The 26,643-nt window shown below is 42.6% G+C and overlaps 1 protein-coding gene across 1 annotated transcript in view; it reads left to right on the top strand.

The window, feature by feature from the left end:
- Nucleotides 1-26,643, top strand: part of GLG1 (golgi glycoprotein 1) — an 80,659-nt gene that overhangs the window by 12,827 nt on the left and 41,189 nt on the right. Inside the window, exon 2 of the mRNA XM_017824400.1 lies at nt 24,593-24,625. Coding sequence (XP_017679889.1) covers nt 24,593-24,625 — 33 coding nt within the window. The remainder of the gene's footprint in view (nt 1-24,592; nt 24,626-26,643) is intronic.

Below are 26,643 nucleotides of genomic sequence, written 5' to 3' on the forward strand. Positions count from 1 at the left end.
TTTGTGAAGTCCCCTGTAATGTGCAGCAGTCTGTGGATCTGCCTGAGGTGTGTGTGTGATGACTTAAGGAGTACTGCACTGCTCCCTTGGCTGGAAGTCTGTGGGTGCTTTTGGGTGGTTTTTATCAATGAAACTCTCTCTCAAGAAGGAAGTGCTTATCGAGGAAAACAACAGATAAAGTTACCAAAATAACCCTTGCTTCCTGGAGAGCTGCTGGAGGAGGGGAGAGGGAGGCCCGTCAGTCACACTTGTGTTTTAATAATATGACATAACATCCTATCAAATGGTTTAGGGTGAAGGGAGCAGGGGGGCTGCGCTTCCAGCCCCTCAGGCTTGCTTTGTGTTCAGAGCTTGCTTGCTTGGGTAGAGCGTGTGGGATTTAAATGTTAAATTAAGCTTAATAGTTTTAAATCTTGGCATGTGTCAGGGCTTGTCCAAGCTTAAATAAATTGAGTGCAGAACTAAAATGATGTGTGTCTCTTGTGCATGTGTGCCATGGTTGAGTAGTTATTATAATTGGGGCCCAGTTTTTATAAGGTGTTTAAATTTTTACAGAATGTCACAGTGAACCTGAGGGGTTTTTTTTGTGTTTTGTTTTTTTTTTTTTTTGTTATTTCTCCAAACTGTTAAACAAGTTGTGAGTAATCTGTTTGTTTGGGGTTTTTTTGGTTGGTTTGTTTGTTTGTTTAAAAAAAAGACTCCCCAGTTGACATAATTTATGCTGTTTGACTATTTACATGTTGTTGAGGAATCAGTGTCCTGAATGGGGATTTGGGTGGGTGTTTCAGAGTGATGTATTCTGTAAATTTGAGTCAATACTCTAGCAGATAGCAGGGGCAGTGGCTCTGTCTGCAGAATGGCTTGAAGGGCCATGTTGGCCCATCCAACTGAGTAGCAAGTTCTGTGGCAGGTGGGGAAGGAATATGTTCTAGAGCTGTGTCAGCAGTTCCAGCTAAATTGCCATGTGAAGATTTGGGATTTCTCTATTCCCATAAGGAGAAACAGCTTTAGCTTAGATATCTTTATTAACAGTCTCCTTTTTGTTTGTTTAAGGAATAAGCCGACCTGTCTGGTCACTCATCCAGAAATGTTCCAAGATAACAGTCTCTGGGTGAGGTGTTCAGCTCTTCTCCTGGGAGGGTTTCTCTGGATAAAGCAGTGCATGTGCGGTACAGAGCTCAAGTACTAGATGCAGCTCTTGAACCCTGAGATCTTACTGCAGTTGTTTGAGAAACAAATGAGGCAAATCTGTTTGGTCACAGAGCTTTTCTCTGTTTTAGTGCTTGTTTTTGAAGAATGGATGGTCTCAGGGATTTATTTGGCTGGTTTGGGGAAGGAGTGGATAGTGAGTGTTTCAGCTGATAGAAAATTTAGTTTGTCCTCTTTAACACTGGACACTGTGGCACTCAGTAATGCCAGTAATAGTATGGGTTAATTGTGTGTATATTTTAGGCTTTTCCTTTCTGAACCAAGCATTTTGTTTATCCTGTGTCAGGGGAAGGTGATTAAAAGCTTCTAATGAACATTTCCTGGAGGTTTTTCTTGCTTCTACAAACCTTGTTTCTAAGGTCAGCATTCCCTAGAGGTTTGCATGCCTCAGCCAGCCCTTGATATGTAGCTCTTGTCCCACTTTTCATGCTGTCTTTGTGATGTGTTAAAACCTCTGCAGAGTGCTTCAAGAGAGCATTCCTGGGAAAGCCATGTCTCCTCTATTCTGTCACGCTTTGTGACAGTCCTAGGAGGAGTGTTTTCAGGAGAGGCTGAAGTGTGATGGCTTGCTGGTTGGGTCAGGCTGCTTCAGGTGCTCAGCTCTCAGTCTCAGAGGTGATGGGATGGAGAAAGATGCTCTAAGAGAACATGTAACACAAGCATCCATCCCTAGGGAGGGGAAACTGAGGCCCGGTCTTGTGATTGTGCACTGCATGCTGCTGACAAACCACAGAGATGGGGAATAGTTGGAGGTCTGGCCATCTGATGAAGTGAGAACTGATTTGACTCACAGAAGCAAATTAAATCTGTGAGTAATAAGTTTCTAACAGTTTTCTGCTTCACTGCTAAAGGCTCCTGTGGCCAGGGTGGCTGAACAAGACACGCAGCAGTTCTTGTGCAGGGAAAATGGAAGGTGGTTCCAGCGTGCTTGGCTGTGAGTAGCAGCACTTAAAAGTGGCTTTATGTGTTTCAGTGGTCCCTGTTCCAGATATGCTCATCCTTGGGGAGACTTGGACAGTGTCAGCTCATCCAGATAAAACTTGGGTGGCTGAAGTTGCAGGTCAAGACCTTGTGGGAAGAGCTTAGTACTAAAGTCAGGAGATATTTTGGTTCTATGTAATAGAAATAGAGCAAAGACTTGGTGAAGCCTTGATGGGAAAAGATGTCCATATTATAGGTAACTGGGCTTAAGGGGGTTAAAATTTGCACCTGTGGCACATGGCTGTATAAATGAATTCAGATTAGATATCTAGGGAGGCTAATGGAAACATGTTTTAATGAACCCTGGCTAATTACTCTATTAACTTCTTGATCAATACCCAGGAGACCTCAAACTGCTTGCAGATTGTTTTTTTTTTAAAGCCCTGCTCTTATATATATTTTAAATCTTCTGCATATAATCAAAACAACTGGAGTCACTTGGTTTGTAGACTTCTGGTTCACCAGGGCTTTACAATATTTGGCTGTGGTCTGTAAATTAAAGCTGAAGACTCAAGCACTTCCAGAAGCATTAATTGTGAATTTCAGTGGGAGGTGCAGAGGAATAAGTGGGCTTGAGGGAGCAGATAGTAGGAGAGAACATGAGTTTCTGGAATAATCTTTGGTGTTATGTATGACAAGGCAGAAGTGTGTGGTTTTCTGGAAGAGGAAAGAGTTCTTGTAAATACTTGCTGGAGCATGGATGTTCTTAAAGAGACCTCTATGAAGACCACTTCTCATGTTATCTCAGAACCTTGGTTTTCTTTGGAATACTGTGAACGAATGTCAGTGGACTCAAAATTAATATTAAATAGAAATGTCAGGCAGGCAGCCTTACCCTGAAGGGATAAAGTACTGTCTTTAAATTAGTTCATATTAAGGAAGTTGGGATATGTTTAGCCTTTTCTGATTGAGCTAATTAGTAAGACACTGCTGCATGTTGATGGTTAATACATCTCAGCATGTGCAAATGGATAACGAATGCATAACTGAGCTTAAGAAAGGTAACCCTTCAGCAAACAGCCTGCAACACTGTCTCCTTCAGCCTTGTTTCATGGATTCCTTGAAGTCTTTGGTGAGAACTGCCAAGTCTGTCAGGCAGGTGGCTTTTATTCCTGTCTGTATTCAACCCATTGCAGCTTCTGGTCTCCCCTCAGTAGCAGCACTGATTGTATCAATGGAGAAGCATCCATACAGCTTGCTCTGACCTGGGTGGTGAGGGAAGGGTTAGGCACTGGAAGGCTTTAGCAGCCTGGCACATGCACTGATGCTGTGCCTCTGGAAGCCTCACCCTCTTCCTACACTTAGGTGGCAAAGGGGTCCGAGAAGCAGCATGAACCTTGGAAGAAGAAAGTCAGGAGCCTGGTAGTTTCATTAAGGGAATCCCAAGTAGTATCATGTGTATTAATGGACATCAGGTCGTGCTAACTTAAAACCACCCACCAGCCCCAAGTTGTAGGTCTTGGTGAAAACTGTAAACCCTCACCAACTCCCACTGAAATGATTTAGTGGTTAATGGGCTGACTGAATGTATCCTTTGCCTGGGAGCTTTTCAGGATTCAAACTGGCAGTTAGTTTGAGGAACTGTTCCTGAGCTGTGAACTGTCTGCTCAAAGGTTTTTTATTAGACCCCAAAAATTTGTTAAGAGATGGAAAACTTGAGAGGGATGTTGTCACTTGCAGCCAGAGAAACCAGAGCCCAGCTGGGTCTTGAACTTTGTAAGAGAGAGGTCCCTGGAGCAGGCAGTTAGCAAACAGGGTTAAGAGATAACATGGAAATCATGGGACTTTAAGGCAGAATTTGGCTCTTCTCCCTCTTACAGAAAGCCAAACACACCCTTCTCATAAATTTGAGATCCTCCATCCTATGCTATCTGAAAGCTGCAGTTGTGTAATGTTGTGTAAACATACTGTTCCCTTGAAGTTTTTGGAAAGATCACAAGATTGATTGTTCTCTGTATCGCTCCAGAAATGAATGGGGAATTTGGAATTTTATGCTTTAGTGTCATTGTAGAGTTGGCTTTGCATGTTCTCTTATCTTCTATTTAGTGTTGTTGCTTTTGTGCCTAACTCTTGTCTACTTTGTTTCATTGCAGCTCTTGTTTAAATGAGGAAAAAATCCCTGTTATGTTATCAAGAGATTGTTCAAGCATGACTTAGAGATAAAATTAACTAACAAGTCAGTGGTCTGAGGAGTGGCTCTAGATGATGGCTCACATTCCCGTACTCAAAATGACCTAAGGCAGTGATATAAAAAGACTGGGATGGGCATGGCATATCAGCTGGAGTGAAACCTTTCATTCACTGGTGGATATGAAAGGATGAGATCTAACCTCAATAGTGGGTCAGTGGAAGGCAGCTTTTTTTACGTGCAGAATTTTAACAATTATTTGACAATTATCACTCTTTGGGGCTTTCCGTGCTCGTGTAGCACAAAACTCATCTGGCTCATGGCCTTCACAGGGCTTTCATTGAACTGCCTCAGTAAATGATTGTTATCACAGTGATTCTTTCCTGCAATCCCATTGTTAGTCTCTGGCAAGAAGGTGGGGATCAAATATAGACAGGGTGTCTTAACCTCTGGCTTACTGAGTTTTATTTTTTTTTTTTTTGTTAATACCCTGTTCACCCTGGTTCTCCTGACTGTGCTGAAGGCAGAGCAACTGCTGTACAGCTGGGATCGCATCAAAGCCTGCAAATATACCAGTAAATCCTCTGAGAATAGGCAAATCCATTCTATAGTTTTACTGCAGTGAATTCCTAATGTAGATCCCAAGTACTGACTGAAGGATTTTCTCCGTGTGATTCAGTGCCTGCTTGGATTTTCAATGGCAACAGCTGTGCTGGTAAAAAATCATATCTGGTTGATGTCTTCCTAAGAAACATGTAGAAAAGGCCATAGCCATTCAGGGTTCCTGGGGGCAAAAGTGATGAGTTAACACAGTAGTAGTACCTGATTTTCATCCTTTACTGCTTAATTTTCTGTAGTTTTGTAGCTAATAACATAATAGAATTTTACATTTTCATCAACCTCTTAGGTACTTGAAACAAACGGGTTTTTTTATTAATGGGTCATCTACTGGCAATTGTATTCATTGATGTAAGTATTATTAAAGACACAACACAGCTGGTGGTCCACAGCTTGGTATATTGATGGTTGTGTTCAGAAATCTGCTCAATTCAGTGTTCAAATTGGATGTCTGCATGTGTTGCTGTGTGCAGACTCCTTTGCAGGCTGTCTGCAAGTAGTTCAAAAGCTGGTGCTTCTTAAAAATGAAAGAGAGCCTTGCAGCCAGCTGCGTCGATATAAAATAATTTTCTTGATCTCACAGCTGCTTTGCAATCTCCTGCAGGGATATCCTGGACCACATCTGTGGAGCTTTGGTTCTGGAGGAGCCTCCTGTGCCACAGCTTGTTGCTGTGTGCTGAGTTAAGCCAGTTGAGCCGCTCTCAGGACCGAGCTGGGAACTGAATTCCTGATGGAACAGGAGGTTGCAGCGTGGACCCAAAGCTTAGATCAGCCATTAACTCGGACAGCCCTTAAACAGTGGCCGTGGGGATGGGGATGGATGGGGATGTGTAAAGAGTGGAACAGGGTGGATCCTTGGGCCTGGTTTGAACTGGAACACTTCAGTGTGCTTTTTCTCCAGAGCAGCAGCTGAGTCCCACAGGCTAAATGGTCAAGGAGCTGGGCAAGACTTCTTAGACAAGTCTTAAACACTTAAGTGTGCCTGTTACAAGCACAAAAGATGCACATGAACCTCAAGTCTTCATTCAAGCCCATTGGCCATGACTTTGCAATATCAACTGAAAATTGAAGATACAGTGTGGTGTTAAACTGAAGCACAACTTTGTAATAGTATTACTCTCTGTTTTGAAACCATAGAGTTATTGTCTGATAACGTCAGGTGATCAATCTTGGAGGTTCTGGAGAAAATGAAGTGAATTCTCGGAAGTTGAGGTGCCAGTGAGTTGAAGGTATGACAAACAGCAGCAATAATTCAGTTTTATTAGACTTGGCAACATAAGACCTCCAAAACTAAGCTGAAGGGGCATTTGATTTAAGCACAGTACTGTAAGTATTACTGTATAAGAGAAGGTTCAAAGAGAAAGGATGCTACAGAGCGTGTTTACAGGTGGTTGTAACACCTTCTTTCCTTGCCGCCTCCTCTCTTCTTAATCCTGCCATTGCCTGTGAGTGTGAGTGCTGAGCAGAACTGGATGAATGTGCAGCCTTCAGAGCTGCATAGTCCTAACCAGTTGCTGAGCTTTCTCTCTGGCATACTCTAACAATGGTTTTCTTTGAGACTTAATTCTGTTTAATTTTGTACTTTGTGGTAAAATGAGGCTTTCTGGTTAGACTAATTTGCCATTATTTCCTCTAGCATTGCTCAGACTTGCAGATTTGTTTTGCATGTCTCAAAAGATGTCTGATATTAAACCAGTTTTAGTTTTTCAGATCTGAGATAGGCATGTGTTGAAATGGATGCTCAGTCAACAAAAGGAGCACCTTGATTTACTGTGAACTTCTGGGTGGCTCACAGGCAGATGGAAATGTGCTTGAAAGAGGGATAGAGACTTTATGGAAATGCTTCGTTGTCCTTTCGAGTCCATACAGAAAGGTTGTCTGGTGCAATTTTCTGGTGACCTGTTTCTAATTAACATGCAAATGAACTGCTTGGTGCTGGAAATCAGGACTGCAAATACAAAGTGCTAATATGTGTTAGGCTGGGAAATCCCGGCATCTGTTAAAGCTCCAGCACTGTCTGCGCTGTGCCTGTGGAGTGGTTTCCTCTGGAGAAAGAGCTACTGCAACCTGCTGTCAAACGGCTCCTTTGTCTCACTTTAAAGAGAACAGGTTTTAATTTTGTGGTGTTGATGCTTGTTGCCCCGTGTGGGGAGTCATTGGAGTGCACTTACAGCCTGATTCACCAAAACTGGCTGTCGTGAAAACAGCCAAGCTGAGCTACTTCAGATATTTCCCCGGAGGAACTGCAGTGTTTTGTGAAGTAACTTACTTCTTTGTACTAGTGTTACAAGTGCCAACTAAATGAAGAAATTAGCATATTTATTAGTGCTTGTCATCACTTAAAATTTGTTTTTTCATTAAATACTGCTGTATGATTTATATTTAGAAAGTGGCTTTGATCTAACGGGTAGAGATGATTAATTTAGTAAAGCTCTGGTCAAAAAGTGAGATTGTGCCTTTGTCCTTGAGGCATCTGCTTGTTTTGATGTCACAAAACATCTCATTTTTCCTCTTCAACATTTTTGTGCCAACATTTCCTATTAGTAATGATTGTAACAGCTGATTTAGTAAGACATTTTGGCACAAGCTGTATAAAGGACAATAAAACCCCACTTGATTTTCGGATCGCAACTTGTTTCTAGTGCTGGCAGTTAAGAGAAAGACCTTTTGTGCAAACCAGGCAAATTTCAAATGGAAAAAATGAAGCAAATAAGTGTTCAAAACCCCTTTGCCAAAATGCAGCTAAAAGTTAAACTTTGTAAGAGAATTATGTTGAAACATCAAACTGTCAAGAGAATTTGGTCTATTTTCGAGTGTAGGAAAAATCACTTTCAGTTGTGTAAGTCAGTTCAAAGAGTTAATAACCAAGTGGTTTGGTTGCAGGAGGACTCAGCTCTGGAACTCTCCCAAAGTCACCTGGTCTCCTGTGAGCTGCCCCCAGCAGAGGCAGTGGGAGCGTGTGTGGGCAGTCCTGAACTGCCCCCTTCTAAATGTCACTAAACTGCAGCACCAGCAAAGGGGGCTGGAACCTACCTGAAATATTGTGCTAGCTAGGCTGGGGCTGTGTAGTAACAAAATGAGTTTTGTAAAAAACCTGTAGCTCAAATTAGCGTGGAGTCAGTTAATGAGCCTAATTAAAAAGAAAGATTTCTGAAAAATCTCAGCATGAATTACTTTTTAATTCAAGGGTGTTCTTGCATAGATTGTACTTCGTTTTTTTTCAAAAGATACTATAAATCTGCCTGAGAAGAATTAAAGTATTTCAGCAAACTGCCTGTTTGCTTTATGGTGCTGCTGAGTAAAGCCTGAACACCGCACACCTTCCCTGGCTCTACTGTCTTTACAGTGTAAAGCCTCACTCTGCTAATCCTGCTTCCAAAACTTTAAATAGAAGATGAGGAAGAAGGATCAAGTCTTCAGTTCGAAGAATTGATGGATTAACTCTGGTTTGCTTATCTCAAAGGGCAGTAAGAACTGGCTTCTAGCGGAGAGCCCCACCTGCATTAGTAAGATCTCGCTTGTCCTGACAAGGTTTCCCGCTGCACAGCAGTCACTGGAGGAGGCAGGCTTCCAGAACTCTGTGGGAAACTACCTGGGTGTTTTAGAGGGTGTCTGACTGCAAAAAGTCAGCAAACTTAGTGCCAGGTCTGTGCAGTTGTCTGCTCTGGTTTTGAAGTGGTGTGTAGGGAAATTTGCTATTCCAGATGTTTGGTGCTTCCACGCTGCGTCTCTTCCTCCAGTTCTGAAGTCGAACTTGTAAAACTCGCTGAGCTGAAAATAGCAGCTGGTGTTTGGCCCCTTAGAGCAGACAAAGCGTGTTGCACCAACCTCCCCCTTCTCTAAAAGGAAGCCACAATTAGTCTTGGTTTCCAGAAGCAATTTTTATTTATGTAGCTGCAGAGCTCTCATTTGCCTACTGCTGTGGGTGCATGTTCAGCAGGTTATCCTTGTCTGGCACTTTTTTAAGAGTGGGAGGACTGGGGTCAGTGAAGGACAGATCACTGGAAAGCACAAGAGAAGGATACATGCTCTAATAATACTTCATCTTCCCAATTTTGCGTTGCAAGAACAAGTGGAACAGCTGGGTGTTCTGACGGCCGTTGTTGTCTTGTGCAATATCAACTGGCTACTTGAGGAAGTAGGACCATCCTCACTGAAAGGGGTAGCATTGCTTGTGCTCCAAGAGGCAGCTTTGCAAGTTCCAATGGACAGAAGCCTTGGATGTCTTAAATTACTTGCAAATGTGTGAATCTGTGGGAAACTACAGAGCTAGTTCTTGTGGTAACAAGCCTGGGAGCTTAGTCAGAGCAGAACAGGAACAGCCTTTCTCGCAGTGGTTTGAGTTGGGTTGGGTGCAGGGGCTCCCTTGTGGTGTTGCTTGTTTCTGACGAGTTGGTGGTTGCCTGCAAGATGTTGGGTTGCACGTCTCGGGTTCTGAAATGTACTGACAGATATAACTGTGTGGAACAAACCAGCTTTTTTGCCACACAGTGCGTTTAGCACAGGAAGGTGTGTGCAGTACAGTGAAGACTTCAGAATGAGTCCTGAGATTTCCTTATATTAATCTACAATTCACTGTCATTTCTCATCCAATTTGCCTGAAGAATTGGCAGCCACTCTGGCACAGTGGGAATTTTTTTATTTATAAAAATTACCCTGTTGAGAGTCAACCAAGCTGTCCTTTCAGCCAGCAAGTGTAACTTCCCTGCAGGTCTGTGTCTTCTTTAATTTCTTATGGTAAGAGCTGCTCCCAGGATTTGAGATGGATCATCTCACTGGTCCTGTAGAGAAGTGAATACAGAGATTTTTTTGCTACTGTCTAGCCTGCTTGCAGGTTGAGCTGGGTCTGGGGGTTGTTTTTGAGGGAGCAGGTCCATGAGGGCTCAGGCTGACCTGAGTTAATACTGCACTTACCCAGCATCATCATCCTTTCCCCCAGCAGCACTGACCCTGGAGGCCCTTGTGAGAAAGCAGGAAACTAGCAGAAAACTCCTTAGAGAAGTTCTTAAGGAAGAAGCAAGGAGGGTGGTTTGGGGTTTTCTTGGATCCTCTCTGGTCAAATGATGAATGTTATAATTCACCAACTGTTCATTTGCTCCCCGAGTTCTGACAGACTTTGCTTAAGCACACGTGAAGTACCAAAGAGCTTTTGCTTTGTAATACAGGTGCAGTGGGAAGCTCTGTATCACTGGAAAGGGTTAGATGGACATTTAATTGTGTCACCCCCCTGTGCATCAGGGTAGCAAACCTTCTGTGGGTGACAGTGAGATGTCAGTGCTTCAGCAACTTGAGGTGTGAAGACTTGTTGAAATGGGATTCTCCTCAGTACTGTTGTACCACCTTATCTGGGTAATTCTTTAAATGTTTTATTTTGAATTTGTTTGGGGATCTGTCTTGGAAAAGGATGAGTGTTTCTTGTGCAAAAATAGATGAAAATTAAAGTTATTCCTCAGTATTCTCTTCTTGACCTCAATGTTAAGGCTGGTTTGGTAATTTCCTAATTATCCATTAAAAAAATATCCTTTTTAATCTGCCTCAGGTAATCTGGTAGATGCTATGTTACAGTTAGAAATGCAGACCTAAACTTACTAAATTCAATTTTGCAGGCTTCAAGAAGCCTGAAAATGTTGCTTTTTGAAGGCCTGTGCTGTGATTAAATGAAAATTGTCTGATCATGGCAGTTCTTAATTTGCTCTAAGGCTTTTCTGTCCTTGCTTCTTGTTTTGGAGGGCAAAGAGGATGGAGGTAATACAATGCTCTCCAGCCTGGGCAAAGAGCACTGAACCACTCGTGTTGGAGCCAAGCCTGGCACTCGCCATGAGCTGCCTGTTTCAAAATGCTGCTGATAAAAACGCACACAAATGAAAAAAAAAAAATCTTTAAATGACCTTTATAAGCCCAGATTATTCTATGATTTTATAATCTTGGTCTCACTGTGTAAGTCATGTCTCTTCCTTACTGGGCCACCTGAGTTCGAATGTTGTTTATTGAAAATGTAAAGTATGATAACCTCACAATCACTGCGGGGTTGGAAAACCCTTAAGGATTGCCTCTGAATGCTGAATAGGTGCTGGGGAAGATTTTGCTCTTGAATTCCTTCTCCATCTGCTCTTGTTTTTTAGATTCTCAAACTCTTGGGGTGTCACATTTGGGCTCTTACCCAAATGATTCCACTGAAGTTTTGAATGCTCACTTTTAGTATATATTTTGCTAAGATTTAATTTTCACTAAAAATAGAAAAATAGTCATATGTGTCTCCCTCCTAAGAGACAAGTATCAGTTGCTGCTGTACCAGGATGTGCATCCTTTCTTCACACATGCCACAATCAGGGATGCTCCTAACTCTCGACATCACTTGGAAATATGTGACTTGTTTGTGGAGATCTGTTTGATACATCTATTATCTCTGAAATTCTGGGGTTTATCTTTCCTTAAAAATTGTCATGGGAGAATCTTTTCCTTTTGTATGGAGTTTGACAAGTTTTTTCAGGCAGCAGAGCCAGAGTCAGGGCTCACCCTGAGCAAGAACTCTTTGAGGCTGTTCAAGGACAATGCAGGAAACCCAAACAAGTGGTTTTGGTTGCAATGTCGACCTGTGCTTAAAGCATTCAGATCCCACCTTGTTGTGAAAGTTGCACTATCCCAACGTTTTTTTACTTATCATTCAGATAGAAATCTGCATGCAAGGGATTAGAATGCTCACACATGGAAAACTGCTTACCTGAGGGAAATGCTGTCACCTTTTCCCCTGAATGCCCCCAGAAGCACGCCAGTGCCTTTTTGTGGACGTGCAAACCACAGCGTTATCTGCTGGGGAAAACATCTTTATTCTGCTTATTGGTCGGGACAAAATAATCTCCCCACATTACCAGGTTCTTCAGCAAGGACTGTGTGGGCTTTGCCATCAGCATACTGGAACTAATCCTGAAAACTTGGTGTTGCCTCTTGGGCATTTCTGTGCCTGCAGAGCCCAGAGGTTTGCAGCCACGGTTATTTCTTCAGCCACAAGTAGGCTTCAGATGGGAGGGAAGCCTTCCTGTAGTGTGGGCCTTCAAATAGTTTAATAGTGTGTGACTGTTGAGACCACCCCCATTGACCAGAGACTAGAGTGAAGTATTTTCTAGCAAGTCCTAATTGTTGCCAACTGAATACTTCAACTTTGAAGTTCTCTTTTGGACATAACTGCAGATTGGGTTATAGCAGGAAGACACTGTGAGTACTCTCCTGCAGCCCTTCCAGCCTGCTCTGGGTTTTAGGTCTGTATTCCTGAGCCTTGGAGTTGATTTTGCTGTTTGTCAGGAATAATGCTGAGACAGAAAACCCAGCTGTTTCTAGAGCAGCTGAATTGTTGATTTAATTCCTGTGTTTTGACAGATGAAGAGTGTTCAGCGGTGATCCCGAGGTGGTCCCGCGCGGAGCGGTGTGTGTTGGTACGGAGCTGTGGCAGTGACGAGCTTATTGCTGTGCTCCCCTCTGCCTCCCTCCCCCGTTATTTTCTCTCTGTCGTTATTAGCAGAGAAGCTGTAGGTGTGCTCAGTCTTTTTAACTGCAGCTTGTCTTTATTCATGGCTTTTTAAGTAGGAGTTATGGAAACAGTAATTGGGAGGATTTGCGGGCAGGTGTCTGGCTCTCCCGCATACCAGTAAGACATTTTTCTACTGACTTTGCTTTCCAGAAAGCTCTTCAAGCTCACTTTTAGAATCCAGCATCGAACATGGCTTTGTTGATTTTTTTTTTTATTTTTTTTATTGTAAAGTTGCTCATCTGTGCAAAACTAGTCAGCTATAATTTCTTTGTTTGGCTTGAGGGGAACTGTTACTGACCTGGCTGCTTACCATGGTATCATTTTAAATCCTCTGAATTACCATTACAGTTCAGAATTTTCAAACAAAATGCTTGGCTCTACAGCTCTATATAACTATTGAGCTGAGCAGTTCAAGCTGAAAAACTCTAGTGCTCTTTGGAAAGGAGCTCTCAAAAAACCACAAAATACATTAAAAGCCAAGGTTCTGTGGCAGAGCAGACCCATGGGGAAGTGTGCTGCTGCCCAGTGCCCCTGGCTTCTCCTGGGAACAAGGTTAACCTAAGCCTATATCTAACTCTGTGAGGAAGTGTAAAGCTTCAATAAGAAGATATATGTACAGTTTTCATTATTTTTATCCTTTATTCAGTGTGGTGAACTGAAAAAGGTACTTGGTTTGGTCCTGTAACAGGGCTTTTGTTTGCATGTTCCGAAGGCAAGCAGAATTTTTATTTGGTAGTTTGTTACTAATCCCATGGAAACCTTGCCTTAGCGCTGGCTGTAAAGACGTATTCATGTTGATTTTTCTGTTGAACAAAAGCCAAGCGATTTTATCCAGGGTTTGCTTTTCTTCAAGTTATGTAAAGCAAACATTATGATTCATGCAGGTGAAAAGTTCTGCGGCTGTGTACAATACCGTGCTGGTCCTGTGCTTTTGAAGGAATTATACCCAAGCAAAGGAGGCAAAAAAACTACATTTAAATTAGTTTGCATTTTATATGTAGTCTCTTAAAATGACTTGTGGCTTGCATCTGCCTTTCCCCTGTATTCCATACACAGATTCCTAAATAGCCGAGCGCCGTGTGCTGTGAATCAGGCCTGCCAGTGGGTTGATGACTCATTTCCTTATTGGTGCAGATGTGTATAGTAAATGTTTCTGGATAACTCTTTTCATATGAAATGCGACTCCCCTGTGGGAAATGAACAGACAGCAAGTGCTTTCATTCGGTGTGCACAAAAACTTGGTCCTGAAGAAAAGCTCAAATGGCTTTTCTTGATGAAGAAGAGGTGAGCTCGGAGCAATGGTTGAATCTTGGAAACCACTGTGTGCTCCTGCTTGAGGGTTTTTGAATTTCCTTTTTTTTTTTTTTATTTTGCTTCTCTGTCCAGCTTCAAAACAAGCTGCCATTTATACTGGCGCAATTCTTTAGGTAAATGCTCTAAACATTTATTTAATAAAGCTTCAGTAAGACTCCTTTAGAGTGGCATGCTCTACCTTTTGGCCAAGCAGGAACGAAGCACTGCTATATTTTTCACATCAGTTATAGGCATTAGCACGGTGGGTTTGCTGAAAATCTGTTTCAGATAAAATCTACATGTGTGTTGCTGAAGTATAGCAGGGATGAGGTAGTAAAGTAAAATAAAGTGTATTAGCCATGCTGTATTGCTTGAGTCTTAAAAAAAAAAAAATAGCATTTGTGGTTTGGTGCTGGTGCTGAGGCCTGGAGCTGAGCACTGCCCTGGCAGCCCTGGTGAGTCACTGAGCCCGGCCCCCTTCACTCGGCAAGACATTTATAACTTGGTTTAATGTTGAGATGTATAATCTGTCTGGATGCAGAATGCCTAATGATGTCGTGAATCAGCTGGTTTCATCTTGTCTTTCTGGTCTTTTTCTTGTCGTGGCTCTTACGAAAGGAGAACCAGACACTAGGGAAATCAATTTGCCACAACAATATGTGTGGCTCCCAGGCAGATTGATTTAAATAAGCAAGAAGCTTAGCTTTGAATAATTTCAGTCTTGCTTGAACACTCTAGTAATTTTTCTAGAGCTTTCTAGTTTGGTGATATTATTTGCAGCTAATTTTAGCTTTTATTGCTAAGCTCGGTGTGTTTCCTGACTAAATTGATATGATCTGTAATTATTTAAATGCTTGCATGTTAATGTTTCTATCTTTTTTTAATAATGTTTAAAAATGGCAAGCTATTATCTACTGAATTACTTTTCCATGCATTAAGCTGCTTTTGGATAGAAATGGAAACTTAATTAAAATGCGGAAGATGATTATTGTTAAAAGTAGAACTAAAGTACTCAAATAGTGAATCAGAATAGTTGTTTTACATGGAAAAATGGTTAATACATCAGTCTAGCTTTCCTGGTCATTCTGACCTTTGAGACTTGAGAACAAGATTTTTTTTTTTTTTAAATTATTAGAAAAAAATTATTCTCTTTTCTCAGTTCCTGTTCAGAGCCTCAACTTTGAGATATTGATGTGAATGCAGTTGTAATTGAGAATCTATTTTGTCCACAGCGGTGGAAAGGGCTCATTTGTCAGAAGCTGATAATGAGCTCAAGGAGCAGGAAAGGAAAGGTTTGCTGTGGAAGGGTGTTAGCAGGTTCCCAAGCTGTGGATCGGTGGCTTGAAGAGCAGAAGCGCCTCCTGTGGGTCCTGCAGCATCGTCAGGAATCTTGAATTTGGTGCATCTCTCCCAGTCTTGTCACTTGACTGTGCCATCCATCAGACAGACTCCGTGGTGGTTTCGCTCCTTTAGTGCAAGGATGACTGATGCAAACCTGGCTGATGGTTGCTTGTGCTGGCTTGAATTTCTTCCCTTTCTTGGTCAGAGGCAGGTGGTGGGTACCTCTTTGTGACTAAGGTGTCAGTTGGCTTATCCTGACCATGCATTTTAGCTGATCCAGACTGTATTTAATAAAATCCATCTTACTGAGGACAACTACAAAACTGATAACTAGGGCTGTTAAATTGTGGGTGCAACAGGATGGACTCCCTACCTGGCTGCTTTAAAAAGAGTTTCAAAACTCCGTTGAGTGCCTTCTAATTGTGTTAATAAGGGACTTTAAACTGGTGTAAGGTTGTTGCCAGCTGTTATTTGGGAAGCACAGCTCAGTACAGTGCAGGGCAGTGGAGGGAGCAGGGGTTATGTTGGATGTGCATCTTGTGGGCAGCCCTTCCTGTATGGGAGGAACTTGAATTGGAAGCAGGGCATTGTGCTGTTTCTAGGACTCTCTAAAAATAGCCTATAGACTTTTCCTGCTGAGTTCAGCGGGTGAAGGTGAGAATCCAGCAAAAGGAATCTCGTGGGGGAAACTCATCCAGGGTAAAGAAGTCTTCTGGGCTGCCCAGGCAGTGTCCTGATTCTCTGTTGTAGAGTGATGCTGCTTGCAAGCTGCTCTTGTGGGCTGTGCTGTAGACCTTAAAATGTGTTAACACTTTGTGCTTATTTGCACGTATTCCCACTGGGTACAAAGGCAGTGTTGTTCCTTAAGTGAATTTATATTAGCCTCTCCATGACTTTTGCTTCTCTGGTTTAATGGGATGTGCTAGTTTGAATAACCAGAAAGTTTACAACAGAGAAGTTTCTTTGGGAGGACTGGAGAATGAGTACATGTTTTGAATATAGTACTGTGGCAAAATTGATGAGTAAAGAGGATGATAAAGTTGGTTGGTGATTGTGTTTAAACACTCAAGTGTGAGAAGAACTGAAGTGGTTTATTTTAACAGCAGGGAGTTGCCCGACTCGGGGCTCTTGTTCTTCACCTGCCTCTCGCTGCAGGGAAGAAGAGAGTGATGTGTTGGGGTCCTGTGGATCTTCTAAGGAAAATTCCAGTGTTTTATTTCAAATCCAGCTGCTAGAGGTGTCTGAACACTGCCTGTGATCAGACTGCTCTTGCTTTTGAGGGAGACTTCCCCATTGCATTTCATCTCTCAGTAAGGCAGTTGGACTGAGAGCCAAGGTCCAGGAGACTTTGTGCTTTCAGGAAATCTCTTGCAGGGTAATAACGCTGCAAAGCTGGCATGTGGGGTCCTTTGGTACATCCTGCCCCCCTTGTTGGCATTGCCAGATAACAAAACAGATGTTGAATGTCACATGGGAATTCAGAGGGCTAAAGCCAAAGGCTAAAATAGTCCTTCTCTTGTGACAGCGAGGGACTTGTGCAGGGAGGGTTTGTAAGAACCTCTACAGGCCTGTTTATCCATGTGTAAAGTCCATCACATTTTGAAAGTACTGGTGTTAAATCTAATTGTGCCTCCATTGCTCAGATCTGAAATACTGACAGCTGTGATAGAGGTAGCTCCGGGTTTATTTTGTTGCTATCCTTAAAAGATTGGGTGGGGGAACAGTAGGGCTCTCACCACTGTCCTGAAGAAAGGAGGGAAGATTTCAAAATAAAATTGTTCTTCTTGTGGTTTGTGGTTAAGGCTGAAGTGGCTTCTTTGAGGTATTTGATTTTTATTGCCTCTAAATAGAATAGCTGGCAGGAGTTAAAAATAGCCGAGTCTGCTTCCCACCTGTTTGGATACTTGTCTTATTTTGGTTCAGAGGTGGAATGTGTGACTGCACATCGTTGGGATTAAAGCAGTGCTGCTCATGCCCCTGGACATGGGCAGGAGATGCTTATTGTGCCTTGGTGAGGATGGGCACCTGATTGATGGGACACATGTGCCCTGTTGGAATAGCAGAGGAAAATCCCTCCCTGAGAGGGATCTCTGGGAGCACTGTATGGCTTTCAGTGTGGAAAATTGCAGTCATGAGCCTGCATGTTGAATAACAAAGGCAAATATGAATATTGGCTGGTTGAGTGTTTAGAGCATTGTTCACGGCTGGGAGCCTGGTAATGGTTAGAGAGACTCTCCAGCACAGGGCCGGTGCTGCAGTGGAGCTGCCTGCAAGTGGGAGTGGGGAGATGAGTAAGCAGCACTTGCTCTGAAACCTGTGCTTCTCTGCTTTGCTATGTGGAGCTTTTGGTGTGAATTTCTTTCTTAGCTCCTGTAGAAAAGTAATTTACAACGGATTTCTCTAGTTCCAGGCCATGTGCAGCCAAAACATGATCCCCTGAGGACCAAAGTGTGGTCAGAACAACATTCTCCTCTTAGGAGACAGGGGCTTTACCACACCACGTACAACAATCTTTTATTTTGTGTAAAACTGAATCTTGCTTGGGAACTCTTCATGGCTTTTAGGAAGCTTTCTGTAAAGTTAAGCTCAACATGGGGTGCTGTCGAGTATGTGCTGTCAAAAGATGTGAAGTCCCTGTATTGAGAATAAGTGATGGAATTTGACTTACTAAGAGGTTATGAATATATTTGTTAAAAGCATTTTGTTAGCTGCTGCACTGGAATTATTTGTTGGGGCCTCCATTCCATTTTCCACTCATTTCTCCTTCAGCAGATGCTGTGCAGAACTGCCAATACCCATGCTGTTGATTTTGCCTCTCTGCTGGAATACTCTTCAGTTGTTCTGGGATGTTTCTGGTTGGGGTTAAGGCAGAGTCTCATCTGGGTAGGTCGTTAGAGGGTAAAGCTGTCTCAGCGTAGCTCCAGTAGACGTGAGGGCTGACTGATGCTGCAGGTGGAGGTACCACTGTGCTTTCCCACTAATCTGACTGGTGCTGGGGTTACTCCTCCATAAGCAGAAAACTCTGAAATGGCAAATGCTCTTCTGTTGGTTTGCTGAGTTTTGGATGGTGCTTGAGCTGTTTCACTCAGCTCTTAACAGCTCTCCTGCTCCTTTCAGCCTCTCCTGTGACACTGGCAGTGTCCTTGCATGCCTTTCTGTCTCTGAGGGTTTTTTGCTAGTGTTGAGAGAGAGCTTTCCAGGAGCAAATCCTGAAACCTCCTGGCGGGATCTGCAGCTCCGTGTCAGTGCTATGCTTAGTAGCAGAGCTCTGTTGTGGGGGAGTGTTATGGGAAACATTCTATCTGGTAGCTGCGCTGCCAAACTTTGTGGCAAACACATAATTTAAGGGTCTGTCTTGCTTCACAACTCGTTGGGGCTGGCTGGAAAGCCTCCAAGAGGAGGAAGAGAGGGGACTAAGGGAAGAACAAACAGAAACATCTGGGGCAAATTTGCTTTGATCGTGCTGGCTGTTGGATCCACACACTCTGATGTGTGGATCAGCGTTGAAATGAGAAAGGTCCCTGCAAGAGGGCTTAGGGGCTTGAGAGTGCCCTGTGCAAGAAGGAAGCAGCAGGGACAAGAATAGCTTGTGGGAGATGGCTGTGGCACAAGCATGGCACTGCCAGCACGGAGCAGCTGTGCAGCCTCCAACTCCCGCCTTGCAGCTCCGCACGGGTGGGAGCAGCCAACTTGGAGACAGGGACCTGCTGGCCAGAAACAACCAGCAAAGGCGTTTGCCTGGTTAGCTGAATGGAACTGGTGTTTTTCCTTTAACTGCACCGTGGCCTGTGGTCATTTCTCATGCACTGGAATTAAAACTTGAGCGTTTTCTGTGATTTTACTGCTTTTGGTATTTGCCCAGGGAGGGATCTCTGCTGTGCAGAAAAGGCACGCAGCCCGCTGAAGGCTTTGCTTAGTGTCAAGCAAATGTGAAACAAGCAAAACATGACAATTACTACAATTCTATTGACTTACTATCAAAGCTGAGTAGGAAAGAATAGGACTTGCTGAGCTTTCTTGGTGTTTGAAGCAGATACTGAACATGGGAATCTTCAAAGTACAAGGGAACAAGGCCTGCTTCGTCTTTGGCTCCTTTTTCCATGGCTGCTGAGCCAGAAGGACACGCATGTTGTGCTGGGGTTCCTTGATCTTGCTTTGTGCTATCTTTTCTGAATAAGTGTACTTAACTTTAATGGTGTCATACCCCTGGAGGATATAAAAGGTCAGCCAAGGTAAAAAAGTTTGTGGAATCTAGAATTCGGCTAAAACGTGAAAAAAACTGTTGCAGAATTTGGTGTTTGGGGTGATTTGCTGCTTGTGCTTTGTGTGTGCAGGGTAGCTAAAGAATCTGCTGCTGGTCCTGATAGTTTGGTTTGCATAGGCAAGCACAGTGTATGTTTTGGAGGTGTTAGTGTTGTGTTGTTAGGTGTTTGTGTATAACTTGGATTAATATGTTTGCATAAACTACAAATGCCTAACCAATGTGGACATAATTATTTGGTTAAATGATTTGCAGCATTGCAGACTTCGGCTCTGTTTGTAAGTGGGAAAAATTATTTGTATGAAGCAAGCAAAGTATATGAAGCTAGGAGCTTGTAACTTCGGTGATATATCCACAGTACCATTCTTTAAACTGGCTATTTTCAAAACATGGATGGTAAGTATAGAGGTTTTTTGCTGACATGACAACACTGAGTTTGTTTTTAGTACTAACAGTTCACTGGCATTAGAGAATATTTCAAGCTTGGCTTAACAAGTTTAGCTTTCATTGCTCACTAAATGTGTAATTAAATTACAAAGTCTTCTCATCTGTTTTGAACTTAAATTATCGCTGGTTTTAACTTTCCTTTCACACATGACTTTTTCAGGATTGCAGGATGTGTGAAAACGGTTTACTGTAGCCATATGCTTGTTGGCACAGAACTCCAGGATGTTTCAGTACGTTTGAAGCATGAGTTGTGTGATATGTGGTTTTTCTTTTACAAAAGCTGTGTTGATTTCTTGCCTAGGAACTACTGTCTCCTCATGTTTCGCAGATTCTGCTGCAGAATCATTTCTAGTGGTTGCACTGGGAAGGGATCAGGTTTGCAGGAGGGTGGCTCACCCTGATCTCTCCTGGCTCTTTGCATCTAACCTGTGCTGTGTTCTGATGTTGTAAATCTAACTAGCTTGATACCTGCAGATTGAATCACTTTATTCAGAGTTTGCTGTCCTGGCTGGGTGTGTTTGGTGCAAAAAGATTCCTGTTATCTGTGGGAAGGACACAGATAGGAAGTCAATTGTCCCTTTATCAGCTTGCTGGCCACCTCGTTAGAAGCTCCTGGGTCAGCAGGGCTGCTCTACCATTTCTCTGCAGATAATAATGATAAATGTGTTTGTTTAGATCAACATGGAAAAACCCCTCTGAGCTGCCTGTGCTGCGTGTCTGTGTGCCCTGTGCTCTGTAGTATAATCAGCTGTGTGACAGTGCAATAATCTGGGGAACACCCACAGTCTGGTTGGACTTCTGCCTACCCTGTCTTTCATGGGAATGTAGCTGCTTTCATTAACTTGCCTAACTGTCTTGTTTGATCCTATTGCAATCTGTTCCTGAATTTAGGGAGAGAACATCTACTTGGTTCCTCCCATCCACAAGCCAAATGCCTTTCTATTTTGCTGGTTTGCTCTGTGTTGGTTCTCGGTGGTTTTTCGCTGAGCAGGTCCAAGGCCTGTTGTTTTCAATGCCCTGAAGATTATCCAAAGTTAGTATTTGAGACATGCCTGGTTCTGCAAGTGCACTGCTACTCTTGCCTTAAGAGAATAGTGCAAATTTCTGCCATCATCCCCTCTTCTGTTCTCAGGAGGGATTAAATTCTGAAAATTAAGGCACTTGGACAGTTGACTTCAGACTCTTCTATTTGTATGACTTTTGCAAGGAATCAAAGGAATCTTAATTCTGGAGATTCAAGTAAGCCCTGCAGAGAGTTTTCCCAAGACCTTGAGTTTCATGGAACCACAGAATGGTTTGGGTTGGAAGGGACCTTAAAGCTCATCTCGTTCCAACCCCCTGCCATGGGCAAGGACACCTTCCCCTAGGCCAGGTTGCTCCAAGCCCCATCCAACCTGGCTTTGAACACAGCTTCTCTGGGCAACCTGTGCCTCACCACTCTCATCCACATTAGTAGATGAGGATACTTACCTTGCTTTTCAAAATCCAATGATGTGAATTAGTTTTTCTCTGGATGTGATGAAAAAAGACTAAATCAAGTCTGATTTATACACCCAACTGAAAGGGGTCTGACTAATGTTGGGGGGTGGCTGTAACTGCACCCCAGGCAATGTGCTGAGCAGGAGATGGTGATCCATGACACTGGTTCAATCACCATCAGCCCTCCACGTGGTTCCCAGTGTGATGATGGTTCCATTTCTGCAGCTGAAGCGCCAACACCTTGTGCCCCCTGGAGCCTGGGTAGTTAAGGTGAGCTGCTTGCTTGCTGTATAGTTTTGACCTAGTTTATTCTGCTGCCCAAGCAGAGAGATGTAGAAAGGGATGGATGACTGTTGTGGCTTGTTTCAGCAAGCTGATATCTGCTGGGTGGGAAAAGGCACTTTTAAACACAGCAGTGTTGATGACTTCAGTCTGGGGGTGATATGAGTTTATACAAACCTTTGAATTTCTCTATGGAGTTCACAATAATAATGCACTGGGTTTTCTGGCTGTTTGTGGTTGAATGGAAGGAAATGCTTTTTCTGTTCAGGTTATAGCTGGTACTTGTTCTAAACTCTGCTTTTCCTGGGAGGTAGGAAGTGGTGTTCATACTCCGGGATGTGAGTGTTAGTGCATGAAGGAGTTTGGAGAGCTTTTTAGAGAACTGCAGAGGGAGGCAATATATTCCCACTGAAGCTGCTAAGCAGCAAAAGCTTCTGTGAGCCCAGAGGCACATATACTTTTTGTAAAGGCTGTTTTTAAATCCTTCAGTTCGGAGATGTAAGAGGAGTCCTTCTCCCTGGCTAATCGGTGGAATGTCCTTGCCTTCATCTTCCTCTCCTAAAATGCCTTGACTAGCATGTGGTGCTGGGCTGGGCTGCTCTCCTCCTTCCCCCCTGCCCCCGGGGTCCTCTGAGCATCCGTGTTCCTCCAGCTCACCATGTGGGACTGACACAATGCAGCTTTTCTTGCTCTTCAACTTCTCTCAGCGGTAATTTGAAACTTACCTTTTTTTCCCTACTCTCACCACACAGGCGGATTGTTCTGAAAGTGCTCCTGTTGGGAAGGACAGAGGGCCACAGGCTGTCTCCTTAGCAAGGCAGGATTGGTGTGGGGTGCTCTGGGGAGAATTTTTTTCCCCCTTCAAACTCAGCCCTTCAGTTTTTCAGACAAAAGATAAAAGGATTGTTTTTCTCGTTTTGGTTCACTTAAATATGGACAAGCAGGTCAGTATTGCCACTGAACCCACCAATGCTACAATTGCAGTGGTAAGAAGAAAGGATCACAGCCTTTAGGTAGCAGGGGGTCATCTCGTTCCACATTGAAAGGATTATTAGCTAGATCTTATGCCTTGCATATTTAAGTATTGCACTGTGAATGAATGCAGTGCTAAAGTTAGTTAAGGTCCCATTCAAATTCTGTTACTCCTCTCGGAAGAATAAGGCTCGATTTCCCAGAGCTGAGGTTTGCTGCAGAGCACAAGGGAAGGCTGATATTTCAGTGTGTAGTATTTTATTCTTGTGTATTTCAAGAAAAGCTCGTTTAAGCTTCCCAAGTTACTGTTATCTTCTCGGGCTCATTTTTCCAGAAAAAAAACTGAGTTTTAATCTTTGGTGGATCTGAAGCAAAGGTTACCGGGTTGGAGGATGCAAAAATAACTGAAATGACCCAGAAAGGTTATGGGGGAGTTCTCTCTGGCCCTTACAAATTCTTCTACCTGCAAATGTGTTAGTAAGTCCTGTTCTCTAGAGAAGAATTCCATTGCTAGCCAATATATTTTTATAAAGAAACTATCCTTGACTAAAAGACTGAGACAGCAACTTCAGTGGAGGGCATTCTGCTTTTGAAATTACCTTAGCCTAAAACCTTTGCCTGTTGCTGAATGATACAGGATGGGTGCAGAAAATTAAGTAAATGCACCTTGTAAGTCATAATAGTGTTGGTCTCAGGGGGTGCTTTAAAATAGAGCAGTTTGGATGGCATCTTTTTCAGTTGAGAGAATCAGTTCTGCAGTCTGAGGATAACCAGCAGGCATCTGCTAGCCTTTAAAAAAAAAAAAAAGCTGATATCCTAATTTTCAAATTTATTATTACTTTGGGAGATACGATTTTAAATAGTGTCAGTCTGACTAAACTGCAGTCAATTACTGGAGTCCTTCAGGTACCATTTTTTATGTTCAAAGTGAAGAGGTGATTTCTGCCACTTCTGCTATACAAAATAAAAGTACTTTAGTAAATAATGGCTGTAATTAAGAACTTGGAAACGTTTTCCATGCTTGCTTTTCTCACTTGTGTCAGTGCTCTCTGAAGCAGCAATGGTGCAAGTGTTGGTGTAGCACATTGTGCAGTGGCAAATGTCTTCCAGTGAGAAACTCTGCTTACTTCCAAAAGGGATGAAATACTGGTTCTCTTACCAGATACCTGAGGTCTAACATGTTAATGTCAGTGATGTGTTTAAATTTTGAGTGTCTTGTGACTCTTAAAGCATGTCTGGCATCTTAAATATCAGTGGAAGCAGAGACTTTGTGACTCACGGTTGATTTTTTTTTTTTAATGTGGGTGTGACCACCAGGTGATTTTGTCCTGCCTTTGTGCTGTTCTGCTATGGAGAGGAGATACAGATTTGTATGATTAACCTTTTTCGAGGAACTCTTCATTGTGAGAGAGCTACTCAGGTTGAAAGGAGGATGGGATGGTTTGTACTTAGAGTTCTTTCTGAAGGAGCTCCCTGGGAGAATATAGTGAATATTTTGAAATGATGTTACCAGTTTCTCACAGTTGAAGGTGTAGATCTCAGGGCTGCCTCAAACCAGCTCCTTTATGTACAGCTGAAATAAAACTCATTGCTTCTCAAATGAAGAATATGAACGTTTGGGTCTGGGGGAGGGAAGTGAGTCCTACCTTTCTCCTTCAGTTGTAGGCATCAAACTTATGTTTCTTTAAAACTCTGCTACTGCATCTTTATTTTCCCACAGATGCTTTTCTCCCTTCTTACTTCAGGCAATTGGGGCAAGTGCCAGTGCATTCATTATGTTTTTGCAGCATCTACATAAATGCTGCTACTCTTGTGCTATTTGTGTTCTGTAGAGTTAAGACAGCATTGTATCTAAAATACCTGTTAGTCTGTCTTTTTGGTAATTCAGTGTCATCACTCTTTGTATGCAGCTTTTAAAATTTCCTATTGATTGTCTTAAAACGTTTCTTACAGTGGAAAGGAGATGACTGCAAGGAGTTTTGTAAGTTTAAATTCTTCTCTCTGTTGAATGCATCACATCAGTAGTGAACTAACACTCCTTTTTTTCTCCTTTCAGCCAGATAATGAAATCTCTTCAGACTGCAATCATGTAAGTATTGCTTTGTTTTATTCAGTTTCTTTCTTTGGCATTTGCACCTCGTATCCCTTATCAACCTGAGGTATTTTGCATAGTTTGGTACTTTGCAAAAGGTATTAATCAGGACACATTCAGGTCTCTATACTGGCCTATGGAGGAGGAACACAAGGTGACTTCTTTAACCCAGTATAGCCACTGTGGTCTTGCTGGAGATTTCAGAGTGGAACGTATTTAAGAGCTTTATAAACTGTACTTGTGTCTCAGAGGAGGATAGCAGACATCTTTCCTGTTTTATGGCTGGGGGGTGGTTCCCGTGAGTTACTGGGAGCAGCGTGATCTGCTCCTTTTGGAAAAGATGTGAGCAGTGCTGAATTTAAATTCTTAATTTCAGCTGTTGACACCTTCTGTATTACTTTCACAGCTGCTAAATTCTTAGACTCACTTGGAAAATGCTGTGGGGGTGTGATATTTAGAAGCAGTTTGAGACAGTTGGCTGGTTTTAGAACAGATTTCCTCTCAGCACTGTGTTTAACAGTGAGCAAACTATTAGCCAGTTTTCAGGCTGTCAAGCTGACTCTTCAAATCCCAAGACTCAAAAAAAAAAAAGGAGAGAATAAAAAAATCATTGCTAAGGTTGGTATTATTAGTTTCCTTTGGTTTCTCTCATTTGCACTCTGTTGGCATACACCACATCAAGATCCTTAATTGCTTGGTTAGCCCTGAACACAGACAGACAAGTGCATGCCTCAATGACACTCTTGATTTTGGATGCTTGAGAAGCTGCATTTTGCTTTATTATTGGAAGATGTATTCCAGAGATGAAACCTGGCCATGCTGTACAACTAGTAATTTCCAACTGTGTTTATAAATTAACCTTTAGTACTGCTCTGCCTGACTTCATTGGCAGCTGTAATTCTCTGTTGTGCAGGGTTGGATCAGATGAAGGGCACAACGTGTTTCTGTTTAAGTCTTTTTGAAAAAGAGAAAGCTCCAGTAATTAAAACATATCTGCCTGACATTTAAGTGTGCCAACAGAGACTACCTGAGTGAACTAAAATTGAGAATTCTAGAAATCAGAGCTGGACCTTTCTTCTGCTGGATTCAATGACAGCACCTCTGCCACAAGGCAAATGTTGGGTGCATGTGGATTATGGAAGCCATTCACAAATAGGAAGTGTGGGCAAAGTCTCATTTTCCCAGGCAGAAGTTGAAGGGGGGGTGATAAAAACCTAGACTACAGAGAAGTGTCTCGTGTCCAAATGTTTTCTTTGCCTCTCTCTGCAGTCTTTGATCGTACAACTGCTGATGATCCCTTGGAAAGTACTGCCTAGTGCTACAATCAGGAGTTTTAAGCTGCAAGTTTCACCTTCCTTCTATCTGTGGGAAGGTTCATTTGGAGAGCAGCTCATTTTGAGACTCTCCAAAGCTGGAGATTACAAATGCAGAGATGTATTCTCATCTTGTGCCCTCATTCTTGTACTTCTGATTCTGGCTGGGAGAGGCCTTACAGCACTCTGTGAGGACAGGTTCCCTCTTGATTCACTTTTATCTGTTAAACCTCTGTATTTACAACTTACTCCATCTGAAACACCTTAGTTTTCCACCATCTCCTTTTCAATTTTTCACAGTTATAAAACCATGATTTTAAGTATGGAAGGTGGTGCAGTTATGTTTATTCTGGTTTTGGTTCTCTCTCTGTACTTCCATCCTCCTGGAGCTGATGTGAAACTGCTTTCCTTGTGTTTTCCCAGTGTTCTGTGTATAATTGAAGTGTCAAAATAGAATTTTGGTCAAACTTTTATCTTTTTGATATTAGTTTGATTTTTGTCACAAAGGCACAGTCTTTGAAGTGAATTTTTAAAGCTATTTATTCTTTAAGTTGTTAAAAATTTTTTAAATGCAACTTAAGTTGCTAGAAAAGCAGGTAAGGTAATAGAGCTCTCAGGCAACATCTCGGCTATTAATTTGCTGAGGTTTTGTCATCTTACCCCGTATTTTCACTTTATGGTACCTCAGGAGGATGTGTGGGA

The sequence above is a fragment of the Lepidothrix coronata genome, unplaced genomic scaffold (genome assembly GCF_001604755.1).
Source record: "Lepidothrix coronata isolate B3197 unplaced genomic scaffold, Lepidothrix_coronata-1.0 Scaffold110, whole genome shotgun sequence".
NCBI lineage: Eukaryota > Metazoa > Chordata > Aves > Passeriformes > Pipridae > Lepidothrix > Lepidothrix coronata.